Genomic DNA, 27,650 nt, shown 5'->3' with positions numbered 1-27,650 from the left:
AATATTTCTGACAAGAATAATTATAAATTGTTGGGATTCTGAAATCAACAGAAACATACTAGAGTGTTTTCTTTTCAGGGAAGAAATCAAAGAAAGCCTTTAAGTTTTTTTTTCGTACTTTGTAAACATTTACACACCTTTCAATCAAAAATTGCAATTTTATGAAAAACAAACATCAAAAACATCAGTAATCATTGCATAAACGTTCATTTTATTAAGATAAATCTAATACTGCCACTTACTAAAAAACAACAAGTGTTTGACTATAAATGTCCCTGTTATTTATCCACAACTGAAGGCTTTTTTCATGTTTTGTTTTTGCGCAGCGGGTACCAGTTCGCTGGCCTTGAATACGGGTCCGAGTGTTACTGTGGAAACCGCATCACGAGCGCCCGCATGAAAGAGGAGGAGTGTAACTTGGACTGTAAAGGTGAGAAGGGCTCCATCTGTGGAGGAGTGAGCCGTCTGTCTGTCTACAAGGTGGAGGAGCTGCTGCCTGGACAGAGGAGATGTGAGTTTAACAACACACAACTCACAATCACAGAAACATGATGGATACAAAATATTATATATATACAAACAACCTTAAATAAATATACTAATAAAAAATAAAAATACTAATATGCTGCTGTCTGGCACAGATGGAATAATTAGATAAAATAAATTGAACAGTAAATACATTATATCGGAGGATAATATCTGCACTAAATGCAGCTTAGTGCACTCAGAAATTGTGTTTTTCTGCTTGTTCAAACAACTTATTTAAAATGAGCTACAACGCATAATTCCGGAAATTGTTTGAGGAAAATCTTATTGCTTCATGTTTAATCCACTTCAAATTGTTAAGTTAACTTAGTTGATTTGTGTTAGGACAATATAAATGAATCGTGTTGAACCCTGCAGTTTTAACAGATGTTCCTGACATTTGATAAAAGTTATGGGTTTGATATGAGTGGATTTTTTTTAAGTACATAGCCTAATCTAAGAATAAAAGCAGTATTTTGTTTACTCATACATTTATTTATTTATTTAATTATTTATTTACTTACCTAATTGCTTATCTACTTTTTTGATAATGCTATTAATACGTAACAATCTATGACAACATATTGAATTCGGTCTCCATGAATGAAAGAATATTTCATCTACCAGATGAATAAATATAAACTATTACAAGATTTGGAGTTTCATTTAAAAAAACAAAACAAAAAAAAAAACTAAAATAATAGTATAACATAACATGATTTTGGATTAAACCAAACAAACAAATGCTTTCTGAAATCCTGTACCAAAACATTTTGAATGCATGTGTTGAACAGTTAAATATCTTGCTTTCTTTTACTTTGTGATTTTTAGAAATAATACTAAAAAAATTAAACAAAACAAAATACACACAAATAAGAATATAATAGAATAAAAAAAAAAAATGTTACATATGTATGTATGCATGTATGTATGTATGTATGTATGTATGTATGCATGCATGTATGTATGTATGTGTATATATATTTATATATATAATTTTTTTATAAAGCTTTAAACTAAATAAATGAAACAAAATAAATTAGAATAAAAAATATAAAAAAAAACTTCAAAGCTTTGGACAAAAGCTAAATTAAATTAAATTAAACTAAATTAAATTAAATACACATACATAAGAATAAAAAATACAATTAATTACAAAAAAGTTTTAAATAAAAGCTAAATTAAATACAATTTAAATTAAATTAAATTAAATAAACACAAATAAGAAAACTAATTTTAAAAGTACATATTTGAATAAAAAAACTTTATAAAACTTTGAATAATAGCAAAATTAAATTAAAATAAATTAAAACAAAATGAAACAAAATAAACATAAATAAGAATAATTAAAAAAAATACATCTATGATTAAAAAACATTATAAAGCTTTGGATAAAAGTTAAATTAAATTAAACTGAATTAAATTAAAATAAAAAACATAAATAAGAATATTTTTTAAAACATATGAAAAAGAAACTTTAGAAAGCTTTTGATAAAAGCAAAAATCACTGTATATTTTATCAATATTTTTATCACTTTTTGTTGTCTAAATACATTATTTGTGATATATTTAATGACATAAAAAAATTATCTGTACATATTTTTTAGTTATAAAATGAAATAAAAAATCTAAACAAAAAAATAAATAAATTGCATAATGCTGTAGATAAAAGCATCCAGCAGCAGCAGCAGCAGCAGCAGCAGCAGCAGCAGCAGCAGAAGACACATATCTGAATGTTCTCCTGAGCTCTGCTTTTGCAGGTGTCTGTAATCCTCAGATGTGGCCATATGTTTGAAACTGCTCTCTTCCACATGCTGCTGCACCTCAGTGTTTTGACCCAATGTCCCTCTGATTCGCAGGCCAACTGGATTGAGCCCAGCACAACACTCTCACACACAGCTATTAAACACACGCCATATGTTTAGTGGCCTAAATTGAAAAAGCTATCCATTGTAGCAGATAATAATGTCTTGTTAAGGGGGATTTGTGCGTCGTTCAGGCTGTTGGTTTTAAGATGTAGGGAATGCAACAGAAACGCCATAAAGTGGTCTCTGAATGATTCGCTTTCATATCTAATGCTAAAAACGATCATGTGAAAGAGACACAAGGGGACATTTGTAATGCTTTAGATTTTAGTTCAGTTTTCTCTTTAATTTGAGTTCAAATTTAGCAATTTTGTTGTGTGTTTCTTTACATATTTATTAGTTTGGTTTGCTTTTTTGAACAGTTTTCATTCATTTTTAATCTTGGTTATAATAATTTTTTCATGGAGATTTTATTCAATTCTTAAACTGTAAACAAAAATATCTAAATAGGTTTTTATTTGGTGGATACTTTCATTTTTGTTTATTTTATTTGACTTATTTTATTTATTCTAGTTTACTTGTTTTCATTCATTCATTCATTCATTCATTTTCTTTTCGGCTTAGTCCCTAATTTAATCTGGGGTCGCCACAGCGGAATGAACTGCCAACTTATCCAGCACGTTTTTACACAGGCGCAACCTATCTCTGGGAAACATCCACACACACACACACACACACACACACACACACACACACACACACACACACACACACACACACACACACACACACACACACACACACACACACACACACACACACACACACACACACACACACACACACACACACACACACACTACAGACAATTTAGCCTACCCAGTTCCCCTGTACCACGTCTTTGGACTGTGGGGTAAACCGGAGCAAGGGAGGGACGCAGGGAGAACATGCAAACTCCCAATGCCAACTGACCCAGCTGAGGCGACAGCATTACCAACTGCGCCACTGCATCGCCCGTTTACTTATTTTATTTTACTTATTTTATTTTGCTTATTTTATTATTTTTTATTATTTTACTTATTTTATTTATTTATGTTTTTTCTTTAATTTTTAAAGTTTTCTTTTATTTCCTTTTCTTTATTTTATTGTATTTTACTTATTTTATTTTATTTATTTTATTTTATTCTTGGATGACATTATTATTTAATTTGACTAATTAATTTAACCGTTTATTGTATTTTATTTACGAGTTAAAAGTTAAACTTAGGGCGACACGGTGGTGTCCTGAGTAGCACGATCACCTCACAGCAAGAAGGTCGCTGGTTCGAGCCTTGTTTGTGTCAGTTGGCATCCTTCACAAAATGTTTAAACGGGTAGATGGGAGAGTTGGAGAGTTAAGACGCAGACGGCATCCAAGCAAGAGAAATAAATAAAACAAAACAAGCTATTCCATTGGCCCAACTTCTACCCCAACTATCCAAAAAGAAAAATAAATCAATTATTGGAAAAAAAATATTCATGTCTCTGACGTACTACCTAACCTATACACTAAGATAACAGAAAAACAAAAGTACAGTGGGCAGAGCACGCCCCTAACCTAATGTGTCTAACAAAAGTGATATTCAAACCTAACGTATGCACAATGTATGTTGCGAGACATTATTACCTGTCGCACTCTCCAACCTCAGATGTGCATAACACTGATGGTGGACAAATGGAGAATAGACAAAAAAAAGTGTATATATATATATATATACCGAAATGTAACACACTGACTGAATGGACTGAAATGATTCACAGACACACAACACAACACAGAAATTCACAGTGTCCCGGGTCTCGCGGGTAGCATCCTGTCACCACTTTTATGCCACGTTGGCAGCGGCTGAATCGGAGACAGTATGATGTTGTCAAGGGGGACACGGCAAACAGCTGGGCAGCATGAGCCAATAGTAACCAACTGTAGAAATGAAAATGGGGGAAGAGAGAGAGAGAAACTGATGAAAGGAAAAAATCATGATCAAAAAATAGCATAAAAATGTAACAGCATTCTAAAAAAGTTTTGAAGTGTCAGTCCTGTGTATTTTGTTTATATTGAAACTGTTCAGTGAGTATTACAATTATTTATTACATTTTAATTACATTATCATACTTTAAGATATGTAGGAATTCAATTTAATTTGTTCAAATTTCCACAATCTCCACTATTTTATTTTTAAAATCCATATTGACATTTGTTTAGTCATTGCATATGAATGTAAAAGAGCTTTATAGCTTGTATCCCATAGCCCATATTTTCTATTTCTCCATACCTGTATCAGTGACCAGACTCTTGTTTTAGTCTAGTTTTGGTTCTAGCAAGGAGATCAGAGGCCTGTGTTTCTGCGCTGCACTTGAGTCTGTTTTAATAGGGTTTGGTTTGATGTTGTGGTGCAGCTGTGGCTCATTTACAGCCTCACAAACAATCATGTGATCCCTGCAAAAGCAAACTGCGGTCTGCGGGGCCTCTTCATTTATTTGGAGAGGTAAACAAAAGCCCAGGGGTTTCGCTTTCTGAGTACTTGTTTACTTTGCAGAGGTGACAAAGTGTCATGAAGACCCGGCGAACACCAGATAAAGCTGAAACTACATCTGCTCACATTTATTGTCTGGCTTGTTCTGCTGCAGAATCAGTTATGTTGAATCAAGGCCGACTGGATATTAGCTGTGGAGACATTAAAATAGTTATAGAGAATGCACATTTGTTGTGATAGATGAGAAAGGTGATTTAAATTAATTAAAAATTCTCCAAATTCAAATACTCCATTATACACTAATGGTTGAAAAATCCATGTTATTTTACAAACAAATGTAGCTCTTTTAGAATTTCTATTTATCAAAGTAGTATTGCAGTTTCCGCAAAGAAATATTGGTCATTCATACAAGCCCTCTTGCTGGATGCTTAGTAATTTATTTTATTTTATTCAGAAATAATACATAATAAATATAATATACATAAAATACTAAATATAAAAATTTTTAAAAAATGTATGAATTCATAAATGTCCTCTTGGTGGATGCTCAATATTTAATTTAATTTAATTTAATTTATTAATACATAATAAGTATAATTCCCATAAAATATTAAACATAATTAAATAATTAAATAAATAATTAAATAAATATATAAAGAAATAAATAAACAAATAAAATAATATATATAAATAAATAAATAAATAAATATGTTTGTAAGTAAATAAGTTTTTAATTTTTTATTCAATTAAGTTTAATTTAATTGAACTTTATATGATTTTATTTATAAATAATACATAATAAATATACATCAAACATTAAATTTTAACAAAAAAAAAAAATTATATATGTCCTGTTGGTGGATGCTTAGTTTTTACATTTATTTTATTTTATTCATAAATAGTGCATAATTCATAATTCAAAAATTCATGAATTCATAGATGTCCTCTTGGTGCACGCTTGGTTTTTAATTTAATTTAACTTTATTTTATTTTATTTTGTTAAAAATAATGCATAATGAATTTAATATACATAAAATATTAAATATAAATAAGTAAAAATTGTATTTACATTTTTATCTTAACTTATTTAATTAATTTAATTGAAATTATAATTTTTTCTTCTTTTAATTTATGAAAAGTTTATTGAATTTGTTGAAAACTATAATTTTTGTATTATTTATTAATAGTTAAAGGTGCAGTATGTGATCTGCCAAAATGCTAACTGCTTAGCATATTATCTTTGGATGGCGGGGAGGGACTGTGATTCAAAGCCACACCCAATGAAATCGCAAACCCGCGCACTGCGTCACAACAGCAGACAGACAACCCACTAGTTCATGTCATTCGCCAGTTAGTGCCAGCGCCGTGCAGGAATTACATTTATTATTAAGCCACACTTACATGCTATTTCAGAGCGAATATTCAGAGTAGCATGGTAAGCAGGAAGGCTGTCATTGTTCAAAAATGACCCAATGTGAATATAAAAACAACATCAGCTCAATAAAGCAGGTAAGGGCGAAATAGCACTATTTTCTGATGTTTTGTTGTTAAACTAAATATAAATCTATCTATAAATCTTTATGGATGCTGTAAAAGGACCTTATGAAACTGAAAATAATCACATCAATCGTTCACCTGGAGATTTCAGTGGCTGAACAACATGTCTGTGCATATAAGTCATTCATAACAACACAATCTAACATAAGCTCAGCCTGACTAAAATAGTTTTAAAACAGAACATTACCTTTCTAACAGTAATACTTCAGCCATGGTGTCGTCCTTCCTCCAGCGTGCTAAAGTAACTCCAATATTGATTCAGGTTTTTAAAAGTTTCAATTCAGCATTTTATTTCTCCCGGTCTGTCTCGTGACCGCGCGGCCGCTTATGCAGACGGGCATGCGTGAATGGCGGATCTGCGTGAACAGATGCGCAGAAGTCCGAATCTACATTTGCTGACGTACAGTCTGACCTGCTTATCGGAATTATGGGAGATGTCGGTCCGACTCTATTTAATTGGATGAGCATTTATTTATTTTTTTTACCCAGAATATAAAAATACATATAAACACATTTAGATCATTTACTGTCATCATTACTATTGGACTGTGAAGAGACTTTCAACCAGCACAACAAAAAAAAGCTTCTGAAGACAATCTCCTACTGCACCTTTAATATTTTCTGTTTTTAATTTTAGCTTTTTGTAGTTTTTGTCTTACATGTTAATTATTTGATAATTGTCCTGTTCTATATATTGATATATTGGTATATACATTGAAACTTTAAATAAATAATAATAAATAATTAGTAATTTAGATAATCCAGGTGTTTTAAATTTCCAGTTTCAACAAAAACATTACACCAGACAAATGTTTTATATTTGGTATTAACAGAAAATAATGAATCTTTTTCAAAGAACCATATCATATTAGTATGAGTATGGATCAATACTTGTTTTAAAGCCATAAAAATATTACTAATATTTATGTTGTGTTCATCTACTATCAAAGTTTCAAAATCAAAAGCCATTTGAAAGCAAGAAGCAAAAGCATTTCTCTCTATTCAAGAGCACCTGCTGAAAGAAATGTGCAGCTGTGTCTGAAAAGGGTTTAGGAAAAAATCTGAAGCACGTCATGTAAAAAAAAGCAGAGTTTATTCATACAGTATAAGAAAGCGCAGTTTCCTATTTCTGTGAAATGTGGCTATTTTGCTTTTCACTCATTACCCATACAGCCAGTTTCCTTGAACTGTATGAAATTTTTTTAAAGGTCTGAGTTTTTTTTCAGCGTCTTATACTTAATTACGCTTTCACTGTAGCATTTCAGACCTTACAGCGATGAATTGAGCACAAAATCTCATTCCTGCATTATTTTCCTCCTGTCAATCAGCATGTTCTGCATTTATCTGTGCTTTCAGACAGGAACGTGCGCTACCGAGGCTGTTTCAAAAAACCTGACAACACCACCGCAGCGTCCCTGGCTCACGCCGTCCAGCCAAACCTCACCTCGCAGTGGTGCATTCAGACCTGCATGGATCAGGTCAGACTCTCTTCATTATATCAATAGCAGATTCATGCCATTGGTTCTGCTGTAGTTCTCGCTCTGCTACGCTCACATCTGATATTTGATTCCTTTTTCTCAGCACATTCTGTTTGTTTCGGGACTCAGAAGGGATTTATTAAACAGGATAAATTATCTTTAGACTGCAGTCTAATGACAAGGCTGATACAAAGTTTTTCTAGCACTTTTATCAATGGCTAACAGTTTTGCATATTCATCTTGTACGTTTCATCTAAGACAAAGTTTGAAAAGACTGCTGTGCACCCACTTATGTACACTTTTACATGTGTATTTAACAGTCTATATGCTTATTTAGCTGCTAATAAGAATAAATGTATCACACTTTTCTTTCTTCAATAATCAGCCAAGTCTTTTTCAGCTGTTTTTCACATAGATCTACATTTGTCACATACATTCAAAACTAGTTTCAACCTCCAAAATAGACGTTTCTACTATATATCTTGTCCGTCTATACTTAACTGTTTCAACAGGTGTTGCCTCTTTTCTCATGCATGCTTGTGACACCTTTCTAGTTTGTCTCTCCTTTCTAACTTTACATATACTTTGATTACTCTAATGGTAAATAAGTCTACAAGAAGATTATATACATACAATTTAATTATATAGGTTAACTTTACACTTTAAATAGTAAAAATCTACTTCATAAAATTATCAAAATTACCTTTTTGATAAAAAAGTGCTGAATTTTTAATTAGCAGAAATCCAGCAATTTAATGTTTATCTTACAACTTTTCATTCTGGAAAATTGTCATAATACATTTAACAGTTTTTTAAACAGACTTTTCATACATGATCTTGTGGTAATTTACCAGTAATTTTCCAGGAACGTTGGTATGTGTACTATTGACGGACTCTGCTGTGGATTAGGTTACAAATGCATAAATACTCTTAACATACAATCTGTAAACAGACAAATCAATAGTGATCACATAATAAAACAGTTAGTCACAGTTTGTGTCATGCAACATTATTGATTGACCCAATATTGTCAACAAAGCGTAGTCTTATATATATATATATATATATATATATATATATATATATATATATATATATATATATATATATATATATATATATATATTTTTTTTTTTTTTTTTAATAAAATAACCTGCTGTTGGGTTATTTTTACCCAATCCATTGAGTTGTTAGGGTTATCCCAAGAATTTGGATTACAAAAATAAATAATTTGTTGGGTTACTTTGCCAAAAAGTGACTTAACCACTATACAATAAATTATTATTATTATTGGGTTGATGTCTCTTTTTAGTCCTAAAGGTGAACATAATGGCCGAATATCTCAAATATGTTTAACATTTCCTTAAAAAAAAAAAAAAAAAACAGTGTTAGACCCAGATTTTGTGATTTTTTTTTTGCTGTTTTTTTTTTTATATCACTCAAGCTTCTTTTCAACATTTTAAATTAATGCAAGCTCTACATTTTAAATGATTAGTTTTTTTTTTATTAATTTACAACAAAAAATAATACATATATGCTGGACTGTTCCATAATGGATATTTTATTTTTTAATAGTATTATTAAAAAACATTGCATTATAATAATAATATTATATTTCATTGTATATTAAATAATATTTTTAATTACGTTAAAATTGTATTTGTTTAACTCTTACCACACAAAATATTGTAGAAAACAATGTTTTATATATATATATATATATATATATATATATATATATATATATATATATATATATATATATATATATATATATATATATATATATATATATATATATAGGTATAATTTAAACTTCTAGATATTTATTGGGGCCCCCAGATTTCCTGGGGCCCTAAGTGGCCGCTTACCTTGCTTATTGTTTAAATTCGTCCCTGGTTAGACCTTAAATAAACTTTATAATGCAAAAACAACATTACTTAATATAGCTGTTCTGTGTCAGTTAAATCAGTTGACTGTTAAAATTCAAAATATTTAACCTAAATGGTTGAGTTATTAAATAATAAACCAAACAAAGGCTAAAAATAACCCAACAAAGCACCAAATATATAACTCAACTGGTTTAGTTATTAATAAATAACCCAATAAATGTTAAAAATAACCAAACAAAGCATCACATTTTTTTAACTCAACCATTAAGATATGTTAGATGCAATTTGAGAGCTCTCTCGTCCTCCATATGTGTGCTTCTGAGATGTTCAAATTCCAGAAAAGGAACAGAATATTACATGTGACTTCAGTAGTTTAGCTGTAATAATTTGAAGCTCCAAGAACACTTTTGTGCACCAAAAAACTAAAACCAATTTTGATCATCTATTTCTTCTCTTTAGTGCCAGGTCAGGTTGTGTGTGTTTACTATGGGCAGTATGACATATTGCTTATTAGTTCAGCAGTGTGACACGCAAACATCTTATTGTCTGTGCCCTGAACTGGCATGGAAAACAAAGGTGAACAAAGTCATTTTTGTTGGTTTGCATGTTTTTTGAGCTTCATATCATTACAGTTTTGTCAGTTTAGATAATGATTAATCTGCTAAAAGCTTTGCTCTTATATATTGATTTAACTTTGCAGTTTCTCAGTCACAAGTTCTTCTGTCATATCTAAACTCCAAAGATAACATCGTTTTAAAAATTAGGCTTAAGTTATGACATATTCACATTTTTCTTGTTAGTTTTTACAGAATTCTCAGACCCCATCAGGTCCTTAATTTTGACTGTTTTTTCTTTTTCTTTTACTTAAGTTATACTGCTGCCTGGATGGAAATGTAATACCATAAAAATACAAATATTGGCCAGATCTCTGTTGAGAATGAAATTTAGGGTGGGTTTGCGATCCTCAAGCTGTCAGTAAATATGGCCTTTAAACTTGAATGTGTCCCTGAAGAGCCCACATTCAGTCTGTAATCAGTCCTCTCTGACACGTTATTGCTTTGATTGCGGTATAATTTGAGCCCTTTCTATCAGATGGTCATGCTTTGTTGCACTCCAGCACTACTAGTAGGCTCAGAAGGCTATTATCATTTAACCTCATGGTTAATCAGCTGTAGATCATATACGGCAACGGCCAGAATGATTTTTATTATTTATGGAATTTCCCATTTTATTAGTGTCTACCCCTACCCCAACCATCACAGTAATGTAAAAACAGATCTGGAGTCTTCACTATTGGTATATCTGATTAACCACGAGAATTGTTTAAATTATTTATTAAATTTCCCATTAATTGTTTTTTATTAACGTCTACCCCTACCCCAACCCTAAACCCAATCCTCACAGTAACGTAAAAACAGATTTGAATCTGGAGTCTTCTCTATTAGTATACCTGATTAACCATGTTGATCGATGATAACAGCCTTCTGCACCTACTAGTAGACACAGAAGGCCCCTACTGGCCCATATCTATCATCTGATAACCACTGATAACACCCATTCAATAGTGTGATAACATTTGAAGGGGGTGGATTTAGAGTGATAAACTGTATCAATATGCAGTTTATGTTACTAGACTGCTAAATTATTGTGCAAGAACAATAGATTTAGATTTGTGACCATATACATAAGTGCACCAAGTTGCAATATTTGTCTAGTTTTTGCAAAAGCTAAGCAAAACTGGTTTAGAAAATAGTATTATGAAAGAAAACAACACAAAACTTAACGGGTTGATTGAAGGCATGTGTCTATGTGTGTGTGAGAGAAAGAGAGTTCATTTACCACAGGAATGGGTTTGCAGAGATACCCTACACTAACTAGGAGTGACAGATGCCTACTTGAACCAACTAAAAGTTGAGTGATCAAATCAATAAATGGAAGTTGCAGTAATGTCATGTAATGTGTCTAAAGCTTGGCTCACATGGAGGGATTGTTTTTTGTGTTTGTTTTTTAAGAATCCTAAATGATTGCAGATTGTCAGACTGCACGAAAGATCTATATACAATATGTGGAAGATCTCGGTTGTCATAATGTCTGACTTAATGACAACCAAGACAAGCAAAACAGGGACACACAACAAAACTCACCTGGTGATTAACATCATCCATTCTTAACAAATTCACTATCCTCCATTCTGACATGATACTTCAAACATCCACACACTGTAGTGGTCATATTGCTCGCAGCATCCTCAATAATAGAACAAAAAAAAAGCTGTTTTGACATTTTCCCACATTGGTTTGAAGTTGTTGTGCTCATTGCGTCATCAGATTCAACCCTTCGATTGATTCTTTGTTTGACACTTACGGCAACAGCTATTAAGTGGCGATACGGTATCAAACCCATGATCAAAGGCCACAGATTGTAGCTTAGAATTGCAGGAATCTTTTAGGATTCACCAAATTTGTCTAACTCATGGCTGAAATTGCAGTGTGAGCAGGACTTAATTTTGCCCAAAGTTTGTGGAAATTCATTTATTTATTCTTTTTTTTTTCCGGATTAGTCCCTTTATTAATCCGGGGTCGCCACAGCGGAATGATCCGCCAATTTGTGGAAAATTTGATAAAATATACAGTGCCTATAGAAACTCATCATATCCTGTGAAAATTCACACCTTCTAAACCAAAAGATTTAAAAGTTATTTGGAATGTGATGATTTGATTTTAGGCTGTATTACAAATACAGTAATTATTTCAAAGTGGTTTGATGATTTTTTGATGGCCACAGCCATATCACCTTGCAGCCCAAGACCGGTTACTTACTGAAGCTAAGCAGGTCGGAGCCTGGTCAGTACCTGGATGGAAAACCACTTGGAAAAACTAGGTTGCTGTTGGAAGTGGTGTAAGTGAGGCCATCAGGGGGCACTCAACCTGTAGTCTGAGTCCTAATGCCCCAGTATAGTGAAGGGGACACTATACTGTCAGTGAGTGCTGTCTTTCGGATGAGACGTTAAACCAAGGTCCTGACTCTCTGTGGTCATTAAAATCATATGGCACTTCTCGTAAAGAGTAGGGGTGTAACACTAGTATCCTGGCCAAATACCCTCCTTCAACCCTTCCCCATCATGGCCTCCCAATCATCCCATCTACTGTATTGGCTCCATCTCTCTACTCCACTTATAGCTAGTGTGGGGATGAGCGCACAGGCGCCGATGTCCTGTGGCTGTTGTCGCATTATCCAAGTGGATGCTGCATACTGGTGGTGGTGTGGAGAGACCCCCCTCATGATTGTGAAGCAATTTGGGTGTATGGCCATACACAATAAATGCACTATATGAATAAATTCCATTTTTATAGACACTGTATATATTTTTTTTTAATCTCATGAATTTTGCTTGATTTTGCATTACAAATCCTGCCGGGACTGATTGACAGCATATTCCCTCTGTGTTTTCAGGAGTTTCCTCTGGCCCTGGTCAGGAAGCCGGACTGTTTTTGTGGTTTCGCCACTCCTCGATTCACCCTTCACGAGCCATTAAAAGAGGAGCTCTGCGCTGTAGAAAACAGCAGTCTGTCCACCCAGAGCTCCCATCAGCTATTTCTCCAGGTCTATCAGACACCTGTTCAAGGTAAGACCCTCGTTGCTCTTAATAAATAGCTCTGTGCTCACATTACCCTCCTCACACAGGTTTATTCTTCTCACACTGAGCTCTTCAGCCTTGAGATATGTGGTAGAATTAAACTTGTTCCTGCTTCAGCTGCAAGCTTTTTCTTTGGGAGTTCATGAAAGAATGTAAAAGTCAATGGCCTTTTGGTATGCTTAGCTTGCCAGCAACAAATAATAGCCTAAGGGCACCCACATATCTGTAAAGTACCCACATATCTGAGGCTGCTTAAAAAATATTAAGGAAGGCTGAAAGGAATGAACAGCTTGTGTCTTGAACAGCTTGTGCCTTTGTGAGCGGGTTTGGGTTGCTAACTAGTGGAAATTTTTGCTTTTGACAGATCAATTGAACAAATGAGTGAATAAACAGATAAATAAATATAATTATTTATTTGATCCATTTTAAAGACTATAACATTATGGGAAAAATTTTTAGATAATTGCACCAATATATTTTACATTTATTCATTTGATGGCAAATCTGAGTCATTTTAATATGAAGATTTTTTTGCTTGAGAAACATTTTTTCTTATATATATACACACACACACACACACACACACACACACACACACACACACACACACACACACACACACGCACACGCACATGCACACACACACACATGCACACACATATATATATATTCTTGAATCAGATATTCTGCCAGTAACAGCACTCGTCCACTCGTCCCTTCACCGTTGTTACTCTGCTCACATTTAGCAACAAGCAGAGGACAATCTACAATTTCACAAATATTGCTGCTGTTGGACAACATAAACTACTTTTGAGGCTTTTTAGTGGAAAATATAGTTGTTTAGATTTCAATTATGCAGTTAATTTATACGTAGAGTACCTATTTTTATATATTTATAATTTCTGAGAGACCATCAGAGCCATTAGCCTGTCATTGAGCAGACCAAAGATGCCTGACATCTTTTTTAAAGAGACTACATAATAAGCCCTTAGAGGAGGAAAAATACAGCGTAATTTTAAACTACAGCTGATCAAATAATTATAAAACTGGTAAGTGACTTTCTAAATCGATCTCTCTATTTTGTATCATGTAGTGCTGTATTTATACCTTAGTAATTGTAGTGTGGTGAGTGTAAGATACTGCAGACTAGTTCAGTAAACAAAAAGAAAGAAGAAATGCCCGCATGTGTTTAGCATTTTTTCTTATCGCACACACAACAGCAATTTAGTAGTGTTTGCCTTGCTTTGGCTTTTTTAGGGTTAATTAGTGTGATCTCCCGATTACGATAGAGAAATACTGGGAAATCTCTGTAGACTGATGGCATTTCATGCAGTTCAGCCTTAAAATCTTAAAATGCGAACAAAATCACCTGTTTTGTGATCACTTTAGACATGCTAGAGAATCATTCAAATAGCTCTAAAGTGTTGTCAGTGAGGTAGCAAAGGTTTCTGCTGTTCTGATGTAAGCTGCATATGTGACTGAATGGCTGAAGGAAGTAGTTCACACTCGTAGCAGTGCAATGTGGCTGTATTTCTTTACTGGTGGGACACTAAGGCACAAGGCACTGCTACGCGTGTGATGTTGCTCATATAAATGTGAAAACCAATACTGGCTTGTTGAATGGAGACAATCCGTGTTCAGTGAATATTATTCTATCATGCAGCATCAATAAACTAGCTTTTATACACAAATTCAGTTTTGTTTTTTTTTTTTTACATTGCTTATTTAAAATCCAATCAAAAACATGATCTACAAAGTATAAAAAACTAAAAAATCAATAAAAGTATGATCTGATAAAGGTTCAAATAAGCAACAAAGGTTCAAATAAGCAGAGTAAGTGACAAATATCATTACTAAAGTTATCCAGTTATAGTTAAAACCTTAAAATATATTTATCTTGCCTTTATTTTTTGCCACTGTGGTTCAGGCATCTTGAGTTCGAATCCTGACTCACTGATCTTTTCTGATCCCTGTATATATCGATTATTTTATTGACCAAATTTACAAAACATTCAAGAGAGAAGATTAATAAGTGTCACTGTACCTAATCATTGTTACATTACCTAACATTGATTTTTCAGTAGAGCTGTAGGTGCTACACAGCCAGAAATAAAGCACAGCATCATAAATGTTAAATTGCTTATGTAGGCCTTCAAGCTATTTATTCATTCATTAATTTTTTTCGGCTTAGTCCCTTTATTCCAAGCTATTTATTTCAATAAAGTCATACATATACTGTCTATTTGATTAAATATTTATTTTGCAATTAACTTATATTAACTGAATATGCTATATAACAAAAAAATATGGTTGTTTATATACTGAAACTGTAGTTTCTTACCCATATTTAAGTGGTAAATGATTATTCGAAATGTATTTTTTATTTTCTAGATTCCAGATGCACAGATAAGAGGTTTTTGCCTGAGAAGTCAAGCACACTGGTGGCTCTGTCCAGTTTTCCTGGAGCTGGAAACACCTGGGTCAGGCACCTGATTGAGCTCGCCACCGGCTACTACACAGGCAGTTACTACTTCGACGGCACCCTCTACAATAGAGGTAATGCCATCATCACGCTGTCAGAAATGAGGAATCTTTCCAGTCCAAAACCATGCATGCTGGAGGCAACTTTCCAGCAAATCAAGCCAGTCTGAAAAATATTATTGCACAGTTATTGGATGAGATGAATTCATCATAATAGCTATCTGGTTTCTCTCATTCACATAAACAGGCCAATGTCTCTAATGGAAAGTGGGCATTTAACCAAAGCTTAATGTGCCACCATAACAGTATGAAATTAGTTGCATTCTGCATGGAAAATGTGATTGTTAATATTATTGGATTTGCCTATTCAAATCAAAATAACAAGTTATCATATTTATACAGTTATATTTTTATTTGATTTACGTTTTTATAGGCTAAATGCAGCTAGTTTCATTAAATTTTCAATTTATTTTGGCTTGACCTTTATGGTGTTTATGGATGATTTTAGAATCGCTGGTATATTTTATAAAAAACAAAAATTTTAATGAAACAGTATATACAGTTATATTTTTATTTGATTTACGTTTTTATAGGCTAAATGCAGCTAGTTTCATTAAATTTTCAATTTATTTTGGCTTGACCTTTATGGTGTTTATGGATGATTTTAGAATCGCTGGTATATTTTATAAAAAACAAAAATTTTAATGAAACAGTATATACAGTTATATTTTTATTTGATTTACGTTTTTATAGGCTAAATGCAGCTAGTTTCATTAAATTTTCAATTTATTTTGGCTTGACCTTTATGGTGTTTATGGATGATTTTAGAATCGCTGGTATATTTTATAAAAAACAAAAATTTTAATGAAACAGTATATAAATTAAACAAATGATAAATACTCCCATTATATCTATTTTTGACTATATGTGTCTCTTGAACCACACATTCAGCTTCAGTTATTATGCCATAAGTCATTATGCCAGTTATTATGCCATTTTTTATTATGTTTAATATTTTTGCATGTTTACTATTTGCATATAGCATCTATTTTATATATAAGTGACTTGCTCCATGAGAATGTGACTTGCTCTAAGGGATGTCACTTCCTTTGATGGGAAACTCTAGAAGTCATTGAGGCATGTCATTATTTTTTTCTTATTCATTTGAGAAAATGTTACACCAATATTACACCCAACATATTAATTAAGTAGATATTAAGTAATAAAAAATATACTGTATCTGAGTGAATTTGAATAAAGCATAAAAGTCTGTTTTAGACTTTACATGTGGCATTTGGTTAAAGCACAGGTGTCAAACTAAAGCTGCGGTGAACTTGCGAAACTCTGTAGTACGACACTGCGAAAAGGGGCGGGATTAAACAGGATGATTAGACATTAAAAAAGCGAGTGATTGGTCCATATTTAAATTTTCTGTTCAGAGAGGTTATGTTTTGATCCTCGATTGGTCTGATGCAGTCAAGTGATGCGATTTTGCAGGTCAGAGTTCAACAAACTCGAACTGTGAAACTTGATGCACAAGCTTACGTTTCCAGTCTGACGCATTCACGTGCATATGAGGAGAGAAGTGCAGTATGACCGCAGCTTTAGTTTACTTCCAATCCTAATTAAACACACCTAATTGTACTAATTGAGTCATTCAGGCTTGTTTGAAACCTATAGGTAAGTGTGTTAGAGCAGGGTTGGAACTAAACTGCAGGGCTGCAGCCCTCCAGGAACACCCCTGAGTTACAGGTTAGCATCTTGACCTAAATCCCAAAATGGTGGTAAATGTCAACTCTGTTATTGTCAACTCGGTTAGTCATTTAAAAAACTGACTGCAACAGAAGCAGATGTTCCCTATCACATTTAAGCATTTTGCATTCATTTACATTAGTAATGGATCCAGTTTATGGCAAGTTTTACATTTATTATACAGTATCTGATTCCAGTTGATTAGGAAAATGAATGGGAAATTCACAGAATTGAAAATGCACAAAATAAATAATTTTAAATTCCTGAATATTGTTTGATTTTGTTTAGTGTTAGCGGTTATCTATTATTTATGAAAGTATAAAATAAGATTAATTTTTTTATTCACTTTTTACCCCATATTACAACCACACACTGTCTCTGCATTAAGAAAATGTGATATATATAAAATATATATATAATTTGGGATAACTGGGATTGATTTTAAGAATTTTGACTGATTATCTGTTTAACTGTTATGCATCATAACCAAAATTAGGCAAAATGTACTCAACTACAGCTCAAAAAAAATTATTTGACATAGTCATTCATTTTCCTTCCTTATTCATCAGGGGTCACCACAGCGCAATGAACCACCAACTTTTCCAGCATATGTTTTACACATCGGATACCCTTCCAGCTGCAACCCAGTACTGGGAAACATCCATATACTCTCATTCACATGGCTAATTTAGTTTATTCAATTCACCTATACTGCATGTCTTTGAACTGTGAGGGAAACCAAAGCACCCGAAGGAAACCCATGTCAACACGGGTAGAACATGCAAACTCCACACAGAAATGGCCAACTGAGCCAGCCAGGACTCGAACCAGCAACCTTCTTGCTGTAAGGCGACAGTGCTAACCACTGAGCCACAATGTCACCTTCAATAATGAATAATAATAGATAAATAATGGAGCAGAGTCCTCTATAGTGAGTTTGTATGAAGTTTAAACTCTTTTTCTTTTCCAGAATTTCAGATTTTTCTGCTTCTGCACAGCTATTTGAGATGACTTTGATAATGCACATTTGGGCACAGCTGACCTTCTGTTCTCTATCAAATGCCAAACTTTATTGAGCAATTCTTTTTCTTTTTTCTCTCTACCATTAAAGAACTCGACCTGCTTGAAAGTCACTGTGCCTTTTCAAATCCATCACAGAAACCTGACGCACATTGGCTGGAGGGGGTCTGCGGTGCCCATGCCTGGATTAGAACAGCCTTTTTCTTATGGCGTTTTTGGAGTGTATGTGTTTGGATGGAGAGGCATGCAGTTGGCTGTATTCTAATCCGCTTCTCCTCCTACTGTGCAGGCTTCAAGGGTGAGAAAGATTACTGGAAGAGCGGACGAACCATCTGCGTGAAGACACATGAGAGCGGCCAGCGGGATATAGAGATGTATGACTCAGCAATACTGTTGATAAGAAACCCCTACCGATCGCTCATGGCCGAGTTCAACCGCAAGTGTGCTGGGCATCTGGGCTACGCTTCTGATCAGCACTGGAAGGGCAAAGGTATTATGGGCATCTCTTTGTTCAGTTGAGCTCCGCAGGCACTGGGACTTGGATATATCATAATGAGACACTATTTCTGTCAGGGTGATTTTTGGTAATATTATGTACAGTTGAAGTCAAAACTATTAGCCCTTCTGTGAATTTCTTTTTCAAAGTTTTCCCAAATTATGCTTTATGGAGCAATGAATTTTTCACAGTATTTCCTATAATATGTTTTTTCTTCTGGAGAAAGTTGTATTTAATGTTTTAATGTTTTTTTTTTTTCAAAAACATAAGGGTCAAAATTATTCGCCCACTTAATTTATACTTTTTTTCCATTGTCAACTAAACAAACCATCCTTATACCATGACTTGCTTAATTACCCTAACTTGCTTAGTTAACCTAATTAACCTAGTCAAGCCTTTAAATGGTATTTTAAGCTGAAACCTCGTATCTTGAAAAATATCTAAAATAGATAAAAGAAAGATAAAAGGCAAAGATTAAAGAAATCAGTTAGAAATTAGTTATTAAAACTATTATGTTTAGAAATGTGCAGGAAAAAACTTCTTTCCCTTAAAGAGAAATTGGGGGAAAATATACTGTGGGGCCAATAATTTAGGAGGCCTAATAATTCAGACTTCAACTGTATTATTAAGTGTTATTTAGTTTTTAGTTTTTTTTGTTGTCTGTGAGATGTTTAAATTTAATTTTATTTAAAAACGTGTTCTTGCAACTATATAGTTCTTTTTGATCAATTATTTTTGTTTTAGTATTTATTTTTCAACACATTTCTAAACATAATATTTTAATAACTCATTTTTAATAACTGATTTATTTGATATTTGCGATGAAGACAGTAAATAATATTTGACTAGATATTTTTCAAGACACTTCTATACAGCTTAAAGTGAGATTTAAAGGTTAATTAGGTTAACTAGGCAGGTTAGGGTAATTAGGCAAGTTATTGTGTAATGATGGTTTGTTTTGTAGACTATCGGAAAAAGAAATATAGCTTAAAGGGGCTAATAATTTTGACCTTAAAATGGTTTTAAAAAAATAAAAAATTTGTTTTACTCTAGCCGAAATAAAACAAATAAGTGTGTGTGAATGTGTGTGTGTGTGGATGTTTCCCAGAGACGGGTTGCAGCTGGAAGTGGATCCGCTGCGTAAAAACTTGCTGGATAAGTTGGCGGTTCATTCCGCTGTGGCGACCCCGGATTAATAAAGGGACTAAGCCGACGAGAAAATGAATGAATGAAATGAAAATTTAATTGGTTCTCTTGGTTTTTAAATGACCTTTTGAACAATATAAAGTTAATGTATTTATTATTATTCAATATTAATATAAAACACACAATAACACATTTATATTAGTTAATACGTTCAAATATAAATATTTCTTACCAACCCAGAAACAGCATTTTCCATAATTCTAACTTAAAACAATATTCAGTATTTGACCATTACTTAGCCAGTAGTACTGTACTACAAGACAAATCCTTAATGTCATGTTTTTCACTGTCCTGCTTTCTCTTCTTTCCAGAGTGGCCAGAGTTTGTGGGTAGTTATGCCTCCTGGTGGGCCTCTCATGTGCTGGATTGGCTGCGCTTTGGAAAGCAGCTTCTGGTGGTGCATTATGAGGATCTGCAGCAATCGCTGGTGCCAACATTACGATCCATCACCTCTTTCCTCAACACCAGCGTCAGTGAAGAGCATCTCCTCTGTGCCGAATGCAACAAGGATGGTCACTTCAAGCGCTCAGGTGCGCGACGACCCGCCTTCGACCCCTTCACCGCAGATATGAAGCGGCTGATAGATGGCTATATCAACACTGTGGACCAGGCTCTCAGAGCCAGCAACCATTCTGGATTACCACAAGAATACCTTCCTAGATGATAAGTCCTCAAGTAGAGCATTCATTGATAAACTCACACACTGAGGCTGAAAATAACAGCATGCGGTGCTGTTCTCCACTGGTGCGCTTTGAGACCGTCATGTTTTAACGGCGGTCTGTAGATCAGAGACTGTTAATTATAAAAATAGAGCCTGACAAAAACATCTCTAGTCAGAGGCTAAATAAGTTTTGCTTTTTCCTTTGGGTGGAAACTTTGAGTGCTTAATTACACCCTTCAGCCACAAGTCAATAAGAGGCCTAATAAACAACTAACACAATCACTTATGAACTAATGAGAGTGGTAGATCATAACCACATGTCAGACACAATAACTACAGCATAGTTTTTATTTTTTTATTTTTATTTTTTGAACATTTCAATAAAGCTTAAAGAGAGCAACGGTTAACACCAGAGTCCAAAATATTCAAATCAATTGCTGTTTATTTCTAGATATAATAATTGATTAAAAAAAAAAAAAAACTATGCCAAGGTGTAAACTGAATGAAATCATACACATTTAAAGTGTATGCTAATGTGTGTATGTTTTAACGGCAGTCTGTAAATCAGACTTGATGATACAAATTTAGTCCGGCAGATCTGAGAATCAAAAATATCTGTAGTCAGAGGTTAAATAGGTTTGCTTACTCCTTTGTGAGGATACTTGAGTGCTTGATCGCATCCTTCAACTACAAGTCAATGAGAGACCTAATAAACAACAACCGCAATCATTTATGAACTAATGTGAGTGGTAGATCATAACCACGTCAGACACAATAACAACATCATCAGTTGCTTTTTTTTTTTTTTTTTTTTAAATAAAGCATAAATGGAGCAACGGTTAACACCAGAGGCCAAAATATTCAAATCAATTGCTGTTTATTTCTAGATATAATAATCAACACTTAAATAAATAAATAAAAAACTATGAGAACGTGTAAACTGTACTAAAGCATACATATTTAAAGTGTATGCTTAACGTATGCATGTTTTATCGGCAGTCTGTAGATCAGACTTGATACAAATTTAAAATGAGAATCAAAAACATCTCTAGTCAGAGGTTTAATAGGTTTGCTTTCTCCTTTGTGAGGATACTTGAGTGGTTAATCGCATCCTTCAACTACAAACCAACAAGAGGCCTAATAAACAACAGATGTAATTGCTCATGAACTAATGTGACATGAGTGGAAGATCATAACAATCCGTTGGATACAATAACAACATCATTGTTTTATTTTGATAATGTAGAGGTGTGACAGAACAGCAGAAATATTCTTTTTAAATAAATTCAGTTATAATAAATTTAGTAATTACTATTTTCTTCAAGATTAAAAAATATATCCGCTACAAACACCAGACCACAGACTGTTATGTTCAATGGCTGTTTATTTTTTAGGTTTAATAATTTCTTATATATAAAGTAAGATAGTCCTAAAGGTGCTCAAATTTAGGGAACAAAACAGTGCTGTGTGTTGATAAGATATATATATATATATATATATATATATATATATATATATATATATATATATATATATATATATATATATATATATATATATATATATATATATATATAGCTTGTCAAATTGTCCTACCTCCTGTTCTAAAAGTAGGTAGCACGTTTTGATTACTCAATTTGTTACCCATCAAATTTTGCTACCAACGTAAATTTGAATGTGGAGTAGAGTGATATGAAGCTGTAATCTTGCCCTAACCTACCTAATCCCTAACCCCAACCTCAGAACTATTCAAATACAGTGTTGGTATACTCAACATAATCTGATGGGTAGGATAAAATGTCACAACACCGGAATAGTTGGCAGTTCATTCCGCTGTGGCAACCCCTGGAAAAATAAGGGACTAAGCTGAAGGGAAATGAATAAATATAGAAAGTGTAATAGTCTTTTTCAATTTGTAAAATTTTCATTTTATTAATCACATATTTATTATTTTGTTTTTATAAAAAAATCTATTAAATTTGCGCTTCTGTGATACTTTCTTAAATAATATGATATAAATGGGCATTTAAATCAAAAGCCATTTATGCCCTGCTATCTTTAACTATAGGAGCAGGTAATCTAATGTACCTGTATGTAATGTTTGGGGTGGTTGCTTTAAAAGCTTCAACTATTTTTCAGATCTAATCCAAAAGAATACATGTTCAATAGACTAAATGATCTTCCTTTGGATTTGGGAATCAATATCAACTGATTAATATTTATAAATCTAGAAGTTGCTAATTAAGTTGAACATGCAGTGGTCAAAAAAACACTGTATTTATTCAGGAAATATTCCTACCAAACTAAAAGATCCTTTTTAAACATTTTTTGTTATGATTTCGTGTATTGTTACACCCTTATTTCACAAAGACTTTTTTTTTCTTAGCAGTGACCATTCAGATTATTCACAAAGCCAGTATCTTAAGTGCTAGGATGTCTAATGTATTAGCAAACTCAGAAATAAAGGTATGTGAGCTGTCACTGGGGTGGTACATTTTCGAAAGGTACAAATTTGTAATTAAAAGGTCCATATTAATACCTCAACGATATATATTAGTATCTAAAAAAATTAAAAGAAACACTTTTGTACTTTCTAGGTACTAATATGTACCCTTGAGGTATTAATATGGACATTTTAGGTACAAATGTATACCTTTCAAAAAGGTACCACTCTAGTGACAACTCACGTACCTTTATTTCTGAGAGTGCATGGCAGATGGATATAACCTTAAACAATATCAACGACCAGAAGGGATAAGATACTTGAATGAAAAGAAATAAAAAGTTTTTTTGGTTGACTACAAATCTAAATATAGAGTGCAGCATGTTTATGGTGGTTTTATAGCAAAATAACAACCAGGTTTCCCTCACAGACAGTCAAAATCAGAATAAAATACGACATGGCAAATAGACTTAGCATACATCAAAGTCAAACTAGTGTTGCCGGTCCCCTTCCTGCGAGATTCCTTCTAAAACGAGAGGAGGCTTTCAGCCGGACTAGACTAGACAAGACTTGCCTTGCGGAATGACGTTAGCCTGATGCTAATCCTCCCAGAGCTGATTAGCACGCCGCCAGCATGCTCCAGATGTGTCTGGATTAAGCGCTGGTGTAATACTCTTTTGCACATTGCCAAACTGGGATCAGCTGCAAATTCAGACAATGTCGCAGCAGGGCTGGTGGCGAATCCCGCCGGGGCTCTGAGTTATTCAACGACACACAAAAGATCAATCGGTTAGCGCCATTCAGTGTAGGCTAAATAAAAACAATTCTAACTGTTAGAAATTAAGCCGTGGCTTCGTAGCGATTAGCTTTACTTAAAGCCAGATTTTCTAGTTTTAAATAAACATTCTTTATACATTTCACTGGTTTGAAGACCAATCGTAAACAATAGGTTGAGACCATGTCGCTGTGCAGAAAGGACATTGTACACTACCTGACAAAAGTCTTGTCGCCTATCCAAGTTTTAGGAACAACAAATATAACTTGACTTCTAGTTGATCATTTGGTATTAGAAGTGGCTTTCATGAAAGGCAAAGACCTCTAGATTATTTTGTTACCAAAATAAAATATGATCACGCCTTGGTTTTAATTAATTAATTACGGCAGTAAGGTCTTGTCACATAACAGAAATGATGTACAGTATAGAATATAAAGTCATGGTGCAGTGGAAAAAGAATAATTATTGTGTATGACTCCCATGAGCTTGGAGGACTGCATCTATACATCTCTGCAATGACTCAAACAACTTATTAGTAATGTCATCTGGAATGGCAAAGAAAGCATTGTTGCAGGACTCCCAGAGTTCAAGATTCTTTGGTTTCATCTTCAATGCCTCCTCCTTTATCTTACCCCAGACATGCTCAATAATGTTTATGTCTGGTGACTGGGCTGGCCAATCCTGGAGCACCTTGATATTCTTTGCAGGAACTTTGATGTGAAATATTAAAAGGAATGCTATCCTGCTAAAGAACTTACCTTCTTCTGTGATTTTCAATGCAATATTCAAGACAAATGTCTTGATACCTCACGCTGTTGATGTTGTCATCCACTCTGCAGATTTCTCACACTCCTTCATACTGAATGTAACCCGCAAACCATGATTTTTTTCCTTCACCAAACTTGACTGATTTCTATGAAAATCTTCCATTTGAATTCCAATAGGTCTTCTGCAGTATTTGTGATGATTGGGATGCAGTTCAACGAATGATTCATCGAAAATATCTACCTTCTGCCACTTTTCCAAAGGATCAACTAGAAGTCAGGTTATTATTTGTTGCTCTTACAACTGGGATCGAAGACAAGAATTTTGTCAGGTAGTGCATAATATCCACATTTTTAAGAGTCTTTTTGGATGAGTTAATGAAAGTATTTTTAGGATGTTCACACTTGGCAAGTTTAATTTGATTAAAATGAGCTTAAAATGATTTCTCCGTTAAGCCGGACATATACGGTGTGAATTCTGATGGTTGGAAGATCATCACGCACATGCAACGAGTGAGTTTCTTTCTCTCAAAAAAATTTTTTTGCTTGCGCAACCCCTGTAAGCCTTTATAAATATAAATTACAATGTTGGCCCCTATGGAGTCTTGGAAAGAGATCTACATCAGCGAGCTTAACACAAGTATAATTAATGAGCCATATATGAGGTTTAATGAAATATATCAGATCTGGCTTTAAGTTGTCTCTATAAGCCTCTGCCGTGGAGAATAAAGTGCTGTGTGGCCCGGATGAATTATAAATGAATTTCATGGCGCCCCCACTGTGATTTCCTGCAGGCCTGGTGCTGAGGTCATTGCGTCTTGCCTGGAGAACTGTGACAGATTAATGTCTAAATGAAAGAGATTTTTATTTCCATGCGCATCTTGGTGTGGCTGCAGTATACAGTGCACAGATCCACTACATCAATACATGTACAGCACTGAGCTGTTCTTTGAGTGTGTGTGTGTGAAAAGTTGTGTTCATGTGCCTCATTTCATAGACAAAAATATATAATCAGTTCCCTCATGAATTGATTATGTTGGCTGAGCTTTGCACAGCAGTAAATAGAATCTTTTTTGTGCTGTCTTTGAGCAAAGGAACAAAAGGTGGAACGAGCTCAAGTGTTCTGTTTTTGTTTTTTGGACTCAATTGATGTCGGTTGTGACTGCTGTGGACATGCGTGGATGCCATTAACAGGGGCCGGACCCCATGGTTTTACTGCTGTTCTGAAAACATGAGGAATAAAATTCATGATGCAAGCGGATGTCTCTTCTCGTCTTCTCAGAAGTGGTGACAAAAGATTGTTTCCGAGCTTAAAGCCACTTGAATGTTTCAAAGACTCGCTTTTAAGATATTCTGAGGAAAATAAATCTGACAGATGCCTGGGAGACTAAAACATCTTAAAATTATTTGTTCATGTTTTTTTAAGCAATGTGCCAAACGTATTGAGTGCCTTACTGAATATAGCAGAATTACTACTGCATGTCTTGTATACAGTATACGTAGTAATACCCAAACCTCAGGATTAAATGCAAGGCCCAATCCCAGTTCTACTCCTTAGCCCTTACCCTTACCCCAACCCCTTGTTTTGCACGTTCACGTGAAGGGGTAGGGGTGTCCCAATTCTCTTTAGCTTGAAGGCGTAGGGCTAAGGGGACGGGATAGATATCCCTTCAGATTTTTCAGGACCACACTCGAAACCAAAGCGTAAAAAAATTTCACCGAATACACCATCTACAATGGCAAAATGGCAGCACACGGAAGTCAGGAGATGCACAAACTAGTATTTTTTGTCATTATTATGAATTTTTACAACAAACAAGCATATGTTTCAATACATTCATAACTGTGTTCATGTTTTGCCGTCATGTTTAAAAAAATGCTAAAATAAAAAACGCTAAATTTTGCTTTCAGTGATCCCTTATAATAACTCCTATATAGCAGTCTCACAACATTCTGTTACTCATGACACTCGAATACCTTGTCAGAAAAGTCTAGTGGCTGGGAATGACCTTTTTACAGTGTTTTCTTGTGTTTAAATTGATAATTATGGCCACAGTGTTAATGCACAGTACACTTATAAGCTTCTTGGCAAATTATATCATTATGATAACATGATATCGTTGTCTTCAGTGATTTTCTGAAGATAAATACCAAAAAACAAGGCAACTGGAATAACTACAGCCATTGTGATTGTTGATCTCATATGAAGCAAGAGCTAGAAATGGGATTGGGTTATAGTGAGATCATTTTAAAAAACTAATTTTGATATTTAACATTGTAGATCTTAAAGCCCAGGACACACCAAGCTGACATCAAAAACTTGCGGTAATGAAACCATATTGTTGCCTCATGTCATATCTGGTCCCATCTGGACATGTGTGCACACTAATGCCTAGTTCAGACTGCGTGATTTTAGCCCCGATTTCGGCTCGCCGACAGATTTTGAGAAATCGCCGACAAATGCCTGAAATCACAGGCAAATCGCTGCTCGTGTACGTGAGTGACAATCACACAGTATGAACTTTCAAAGACGCGATCTGAGAGAATCGCCGATGAGTCGCCGATGCCTGCGAGATATTTGGCGTGCTAAATATCTGGAGCTGTCGGCGATTCAAATCATGCTGTGTGAATTGAGTTTTGACTGA

General features: G+C 33.9%; 1 protein-coding gene across 1 annotated transcript in view; it reads left to right on the top strand.

The window, feature by feature from the left end:
- The window catches only part of wscd1a (WSC domain containing 1a), a 69,987-nt gene extending 43,726 nt beyond the window's left edge, over positions 1-26,261 (top strand). Inside the window, exons 4-9 of the mRNA XM_073923796.1 lie at positions 327-511; positions 7,757-7,878; positions 13,224-13,395; positions 15,799-15,963; positions 18,950-19,150; positions 20,674-26,261. Of these exons, the coding sequence (XP_073779897.1) occupies positions 327-511; positions 7,757-7,878; positions 13,224-13,395; positions 15,799-15,963; positions 18,950-19,150; positions 20,674-21,026 (1,198 nt within the window). The 3' untranslated portion in view covers positions 21,027-26,261. The remainder of the gene's footprint in view (positions 1-326; positions 512-7,756; positions 7,879-13,223; positions 13,396-15,798; positions 15,964-18,949; positions 19,151-20,673) is intronic.
- The last annotated feature ends 1,389 nt before the right edge of the window (positions 26,262-27,650 follow it).

The sequence above is a fragment of the Danio rerio genome, chromosome 15 (genome assembly GCF_049306965.1).
Source record: "Danio rerio strain Tuebingen ecotype United States chromosome 15, GRCz12tu, whole genome shotgun sequence".
NCBI lineage: Eukaryota > Metazoa > Chordata > Actinopteri > Cypriniformes > Danionidae > Danio > Danio rerio.
This window is presented reverse-complemented; position numbering and strand designations above follow the sequence as displayed.